The 7939-nt window shown below is 51.0% G+C and overlaps 1 protein-coding gene across 1 annotated transcript in view; it reads right to left on the bottom strand.

The window, feature by feature from the left end:
- The window catches only part of Cmip (c-Maf inducing protein), a 203001-nt gene that overhangs the window by 68626 nt on the left and 126436 nt on the right, over window positions 1-7939 (bottom strand). The window contains exon 3 of the mRNA XM_028752396.1: window positions 4764-4814. Coding sequence (XP_028608229.1) covers window positions 4764-4814 — 51 coding nt within the window. The remainder of the gene's footprint in view (window positions 1-4763; window positions 4815-7939) is intronic.

Genomic DNA, 7939 nt, shown 5'->3' with positions numbered 1-7939 from the left:
GAGAGAGAGAGAGAGAGAGAGAGAGAGAGAGAGAGAGAGACAGAGACAGAGAGAGACAGAGAGAGACAGAGAGCGAGCCAGGGTAAGAGAGTCACTGGGGCATCCTGTACTCCCGAGCCCGGAGTGCTCTGGCTTGGCCTTCAGCAAGAGGTGCAGGATGGGAGAGGGGGTCAACTTGGGGCCTCTGTCATTCTGACCTGGTCCTCCAGTAATTCTGGCACAGGCCAGGCCCCTCCCTGTGGAGAAGGTAGGATAAGAGTCCTGTACTCCTGATAGTATGAGCGGCAAAGAGCTCGTGCAGGAATCCCTGACAGTGGCTATCCGTACACATCATGGGTCGATTCTCACTACATGGCAACTGCCTAGTGTACTTCTAAGAAGTCATTTGTCCTTGGCAATGTATCGTTCCCTTGGGTTCTGGCCCCCTCTTCTATTAGGCACGAGTGACGAAGGCTTCAAAAAACTCTCCTGAGGTTCAAGGTAAGAAATGTGTGTAAAACGTGCACATGAAACGTGCACATGAGGTACTCGTGAGCCTGGGAGACACTGCATGGCAACACTGGCAGAGAATCCTCTCTGTGAGGATTTCCTGGTCTGACGGGACACACGGCTGAGGCCAGAAGAGAACTGGAGGGTGGTGGGAAATTGGCTCCTCCCAGGACCCACTCCACTTCCCTCAGAAACGACAGGCTCTACGATCTTCACAAAGCACAGTAGGTGAGGTGCTACTGCCATCCCATTTCACAGAGAAGAAAACTGAGGTGTGTCAAATCACTCTCCACCACCAACACATGAATACAATGGCCTCCCTCATACTCCATAGTACATTTTCTGTTTTATCCTCTTCTAAAGCGCAGAGGAGGGACAGTGGTCCGAAGACGGGTGGTGTGAGGTCATACCACCTTCCAGGGACATGGGAAAGCCTGCCGGGGAGAAGTAAGCAGCCGTGGCCAGGTCTATCCAAATGCACTTGTGGCTGGCCAGCCTCTGTCACACCCTGCCTGTCCTGTCCCCTGGGGCCTGTTGTGTTTTCAATGACTCACTTTCCCTGGAGAATGCAATCACTGTGAATTTTACGACTTCTGTGCAGTGGCCTCCAACCACACCAGGAAGCAAAGGCTGAGCCTCAGGTCCCAGTTGTTTAGGAGAGCACAACAGACCCGGCTAAGGGCTCACCATCATTCCCCCTCCTCTACCACCCCTCCTCACCACACCACACCCCCGCCTTAGCTACTTCTTGAGGTGTCTAGGCAGACTTGCCTTTCACGGCTATGTACATTGGAGCCTCTTGTCTCTGGAGCCCAGAGAGAAAACCAGGCCAGTTTCTCTCATAAGCACACGTCATGCCCTCGCGAGCAGCTTGGAACACAGTGAGTGTCACACAACCTAGGCTGTCCCTTAATAGCTTTGTTCCACACATGGCTTAGAGCCCACCATGGACCTGTCCCTTCATAGTAACATAAATTTGGATGGGTCATTCTCTTTTTGGGCCTTGAACTCGAGCTACGCCTTTCCTTTTATGGCTTTGTATATAACACAACACAACAGGCCTGTCTCTTCAGAGCTTTGTACACAGAAGGATCTATCCTCTCAACTTGTCTCCCCTAAGAGTCTTTTACACACACAAGGGTCTGTCTCCCTATATACGGAATGGACCATGCACTGGTGGCCTTATACATGTGATAGGCTGTTCCCTCGAAGCCTCAGGCACACGTAGGCTATCTCTGCAGACCCTGGCCTCTGAGGGCCTGGGCAGGAGCAAAGAGGAGCTTCTGAGTCAGAACAGAGGCCTCATTAACTCTGTATGACTGTTTATGCTCCACACCCAAGGGAACTGGCCTCAAGGGCCTACTGCCTAAACCAAACAGACAGCTTCCCCAGGGAGCTCTTGGGACTGCAGGCTGGGCTCCCAGGGGATTCAAGTAGGGCAGAACATCTCTTTCCCAGCCCTTTCCTAGTATAGAAGGTACTGGTCCTCCATCCCATCATGGAATCAGGAGTATCCCTGGACTCCCCTGACCAAGGCTGCTGTGGGCAAGAGCAGAGCTCTTTCCAGGGAGAGAGGGAAAGAGGAGGGAGACAGAAAGAACTCCGGGTGCATGGACTTACTATGCTAGCCTCATGGTCTCCTCAGAGCAACTAACTGCTGGCTCAAGAGAATCTATTCAGGTGGAGAAAACGGTGGTGAGGGAACCCCTCAGCCAAGAAGACAAAGATGGCAGTGAAGTGTGTGTGGGGGGGGTTGTCGCACACAAGGAAACTCCAGTAGAAACTCCCTGACTTAAAAAAAGAAAAATGACAAGAATCCTACAAGGGACCTTCAGTCACACCCGGCTCCTCAGGACAGCCTGAAGTGAGCTCAGTAGCATCCGTGGGCAGAGGACCCCTGCCATTCTGAAGGTCACATGCTGTAGGTGACAGCTGAGGTTTTTTAAGATCCAACTTTGCCCTCCTGAGGAAAGACACTGCCCTGGGCAAGTCCAGGCAAGGTAAACCAGGAGACACAGTATTGTGCATCACACTGCAAAAAAAGAGCACACTCTATATATACTTCCTGTTGTAGGCTGCACGCAGAAAACTCACAAATCCAAACTGTGGTTCTGGGGTTGCTAAATGTCCTACATTCTGATGTTCTGCTGTCAACTTTTTTTTTTCTGTTAAAAATGAAAATGGAAAATAGAAGCCAGTAAATTAAACAGATCCACAGTAGTTGCCTGCACCTGTGGAGAGTTAGAACGGCCGTCTCAGCCCTGAGGTGGCAGCGCATGCCTTTAATCCCAGCACTTGCGAGGCAGAGACAGGAGGATCACTGTGAGTTTGAGGACAGCCTGGTCTACAGAGAGAGTTCCAGGCCAGCCAGGGCTACATAGTGAGACCCTGTCTCGTAAAACAAACAAACAGAGTGGTTGTCTCAGGAGAAGCAGAGAGAGGATCATATCCAGAATGGGCTGCTGAGTCCAAATCTCAGGCAGTTAGACAGAGGAGGCAGGATGGACCCACAGGTCTAGCCTGAAGTTGCTGTACATTTCTGGGCAAACTGTTCGGCTCCTCTTAGCCCTGGTGCCCATATTGGTTAAAGGACAGCAAACAGAGGTATTTAAGCCAGGCCTTGCACACTACAGACTTCAGTAACTGTATTCAGTCAAATGAACAAACACCCAGATCTGTCTGGATCAGGAGAGGAAAAAAATAAGGATTCGAATTCAAGACTTCTAGCTGACGCTGCTAGCTGAAGTATTCCCCCCACCCCCCACAAACATCTTATGATTCTTTGTCATTTTGCCAAGGACGGATGGTCCTTAAGGGAGGTCTTAACTCTCACATCTAAATCTCCAAGGGCTATAACTAAATCAAGTTGCTACAGCGAGAGACCACTGCCACCTGGTGGCTGCATACCCAAACCATCAGGGGCCCAACTGCCCCAGGGGAAGGACACTTAACATCTCACACAAGCTTGTATGGTGGGTATGAAGGTCACCATTCTGGAAGGTCACCCTGGAGCAAGGGATAACGCCTGAGGAGGCCACTGCCATCCATAGATACCTCTGGCTTAGGTTTCCCAGGTGCTTTTAAAGACAGTTTTCACTGACTGAATTTAGTGATCATAAAGACACGAGATGCCATCAGAATCGAGATCAAATATCCAGGTCCATAGAACTGCTAGAAACCCAAGGATATCCTGGCTAGCTCTGGGTTAATTTTATCAACCCCAGATGTAATCCTAGTCTAGAACTCCGAAATCATCTTTCTACCCAAGTCTCTCGAAACTTCACTTCCTTGTAAGCCTCAAACTGGCAGCAATCCTCCTGCCTCAGATTCTCAAGTGCTAGAAATATGGCATGGGCTTAAAATTAAAACCCCATTTTGTACCTCTATCTTGTTTACCTTTTGAAATGTCATGAGCATGGCCTTGCAGGTGTGCCTGGAGTTCATTCACCTCAAAAGGTGAATCAGGACCCCTAAATCCTCCTTGATCCTCACAGCTGACTGAACATTTATCACAATGAGCTTCCTCAGCCCTCGCAGCCGGGGCCTGAGCCTCCCCTTTCTCAGTGTGGCCCTGATGCAGACAGGAATGAACTTCACAGAGGAAATGGACAGCAGGAATCTTGCCCAGCTACCAGTACACAGTAGGAGCTCAATAAATGCAGTCTCATTGTAATGACTCAGGGCACCAGGGACATAAAGAAAGAATGACCATGCCCTGTGACCACATCATCACCTGGGCCACTGAACGTAAGAGAAACTTCAGTAGAGCTGGCCCGGGCCTAAGAAGTCAGCACTCTTCAAGTGCCAGAAGCTCGACACTTCTGTAAGGGGTGCTAACAGGAGTGAGGTTGGAGAGCCAGTCCACCAAAAGGAAGCAAGGCTGGTGAGAACAGCCAGTATTTTCAACCCCTGCTAAATACTGTGCAGCTTTCAAAGTTTCTGGTCAAAGGAATTTTTCTAGAACCTGGAGTCCAGCCTCCCTGGAACCCCCCAGCTTTGTCCTCCCTCTGATGGAAGCAGGTCTAGGAGCTTCCTGGGAGCAAGGGAACAGCTGGGTGGTTCCAAGCTGAGCAGCCACCTACCAGGGACCTGCTCCTATCACAAGGCACAGCCCTTTGGGAGAGGGCAGAAGGTTCCAGCAAGAGCAGGACCCTCTCTGAGCCACCCAAGAGGTAGCAGTCCCCACCTCCAGGCCTGTGTCCTGCTTGGCTCTCAGCCACCACTCTCTAAGTCCCATGCAGACACTTCAAACCAGCAGCAGGGGCCTGACTTACCTTCCACTGCAGAGAATGGAACCACTGATCTCGCAGGTAGCTGTTGGCAGCCTGTAACAATAAGAACAGGAGAATGGCAGGTCATCATTTTCTGGAATATCTCAGACCATCTTACTGGCCTTCACACAAGTCCCTAACCACCGGCGTCTGCCCTGAGGCCCTCCCTTGGCTTGCCTCCTAGAAAATTATGCAGTGACCATCAAGAGCAAAATCAGAACAGAAGACATGGCTGTTGGTGTGGGATAGTTTTGCTGGGTATAAGAGTCCCCACCCTGCCGACTGGAGTACTTTCCCTGTGGTTATGCATACTGAATGACCATGGATGGATTGTGGGAATTGGCCAAAGGTGATACTGGTGAGTGGACTAGTGCCTCTGTTCTGTCCAGACTGCTCAGGAATCCTGTCACACCTGGGGTTCCCTCAATGACCCCTACAACAAGCTTCCAACTCCTTGCCTAGATCTATCAGAGCTCAGTATCAGAAAGACCCAGGCTCAAGTACCAGCCTTGATCACAGCCTAGATGTGAGCCAGTCACCGAGGAGACAAGGCCTTCTGAGGCCTGTGAAGAGAAACACTCCCTGACGGTCTGTGGCTCTGGTCAGCACTGACCCAGTATCTGATCTCATGACATTGAGCCATGGGGTTTGCAACAGTGGATGGTGCCAATACCTTGCAGATGTTCAAAAAAAGGCTCTCTGATGTAAAAAAAAAGCCCCAGCTTTGGCATGTGTTGTTGTCTCTGGTGTAAATAATCTCTACAGTTAGCTCAGTCGAGGAGACGCATGGCTCTCTCTCATGAGTAAGTGTGAACCAGGCTGGGCCAGCTCCAGCACATTCCTGATCTACAGCCTTGTCTATACTTCTAACACATCACAGTACTGGGGAGGAGTGATGGGAGGGAGGCTCCAAAGACATGCATAGGCCAAACACCTATGGTGGTAAAGGGACTCTGCAGATGGTATCATCAAGGCTCTTGTGATGGCAAGATCACCTTGGACTATCTAGGTGGCCTGGCGGGATCATATAGTCCATGTATGAGGTAGACAGGAGGGCCAATCAGTCTGAAGCACGGACACGGTTAAGGCCACAGTCTCCAAGAAAAATCCAGCATCTAAGAAAGGAGACAGACTCTTTCTTCGGGAGCAAAGCCCTGGCTACACCCTGTCACTGACATGTGGCACTTCTGATCCCAGCACGCAACTTCAGAAGATCCAACTGATCGTGGGATGAGAGTCAAGCCCAGCCTACCCTGGGCTCTGCTGCCACCTTCCTGATACTAACCTGGGGCCTTCCTGTCTCGCCGTTGCCAGCAAGCTCGTTCCCAGCCCCATTCCTTCCAATGCACAGTACAAGCACTCACAGCTTGGTGATTTAGCCAATGAGCGTGAGCTGATGTGGCAAGAAAGGGACCCTTCATGTGAGGGCAGAAGCTTTGCTTTTAAAAGTCAGTGCATGCCCCACAGTGGTGGCGCATGCCTTTAATCCCAGCACTTGGGAGGCAGAGGCAGGTGGATTTCTGAGTTCGAGGCCAGCCTGGTCTACAGAGTGAGTTCCAGGACAGCCAGGGCTACACAGAGAAACTCTGTCTTGAAAAAAACAAGAAAAGAGCCAGTGCATGATTTAGCCCTGTCCCTGCAGGCGCAGCAGAAATATCTCAGATGATGTGTATTCAGAGGAGAGGCCCATCAGACTCAGGGAACTGAGCGGTGTGAACTATTTGGAATCCTTAGCTATTTTGAGCTTCTACACAGGACTGGGGTTGTTTCCTCGGTGCAGGAGACCCTAGCTTGCCTAATCTGTCTGATTCTAGCATGGCCAAACACTGCACTGGGAACTCTCCACCTTCACCTGCTCCCTCCAGGGCCTGAGCAACAACCAGCCACCCGGGTCACAGCCAGAATGCCACTTCATGATGACTGTCTCAAGGCTGGCTTCCCTCTGCCCGTGCTCATCGACTGAGACTCTGTCCTGTTCAGTCGTCCATCTTCCTGCAGGCTACTGATCTGTGAGACTGTAAACTACGTGTACGTAGGCATCACCGTGTTTGTGAAACCCAGAGCAATGGAAGACCGGCTGGCATGTTGAATAAATGAGACAGGACTGACGGAGTGGACGCATGTGTTCATGAATGCAGGGCAAGGAGGCCATGGATGGGTGCATGGGGAGTAAGCAGGGGATGGCCGGAACAATGGGCAGGTGGATGGTTGGGTGGGCACATAGGTGGGGATGGATGAGTAAGGACATAGGTGGATGAGGGAGTGGGAAGGTAGACGGATAAGTATGTAGTTACATGAGCAAGTGGGCAGAGGGTGAGAGGAGTGCAGAAACGGATACACAGATGCGTGGAGGGCTACGTGGTTAGATGGTTAGGTGTCTACGTGGATGGAGGGATGGATAGGGGCACAGAGTGGCAAGTGGGTGAATGGGTGGGTGTGCGTGCAGATGGATGGATACGTAGACGTGCGGACAAGGAGGTGTGTGTGTGTAAACAAATGGATGAAGTAGGTAAGTAGACAGATGGGAGAGTGGGTAGGTGGATGGATGGATGGGTGGGTGTGTATGCACGTGGATGGATGGGTGGGTGTGTATGCACATGGATGGATGGGTAGGTGTGTATGTACATGGATGGATGGGTGGGTGTGTATGTACATGGATGGATGGGTGGGTGTGTATGTACATGGATGGATGTGTGGGTGTGTATGTACATGGATGGATGGGTAGGTGTGCATGTATGTAGATGGATGGGTGGGTGTGTATGTACATGGATGGATGGGGTATGTGTGTTCACAGATAATTGTATAAGCAGACAGGTTCGTTCAGAGGGACTGATGCACAGGCATAGGAGAGGAAAGACAGGAGGAAGGGAGGAAGATCTTAGGACTGATTCGCAGTAAGTAGAGCATCCATGTACCCATGCCACGGAACTTCACAAGAATCCCTTCAGAACAATCCCTTGGCTGTCGTGCTTTTGCTGAGACAAACATACATGAGCATGTCTTCAGAAGCATGCATGGCGCTACGTTCCTGGACACCTGTGTACCACGCTTGTGACTCCATAGTAACCAAGGCAATAATACTACCGTCTGGTTACAGGTGAAGAAAGGAGACCCAGAAGCTTCCTCCCACCGCTCTGGGCAGTGGGCTAGCACAGCAGACTTAGATCACACCCCAGGCC

Source organism: Grammomys surdaster, unplaced genomic scaffold (assembly GCF_004785775.1).
Source record: "Grammomys surdaster isolate TR1022 unplaced genomic scaffold, NIH_TR_1.0 128, whole genome shotgun sequence".
NCBI classification, from domain to species: domain Eukaryota; kingdom Metazoa; phylum Chordata; class Mammalia; order Rodentia; family Muridae; genus Grammomys; species Grammomys surdaster.
This window is presented reverse-complemented; position numbering and strand designations above follow the sequence as displayed.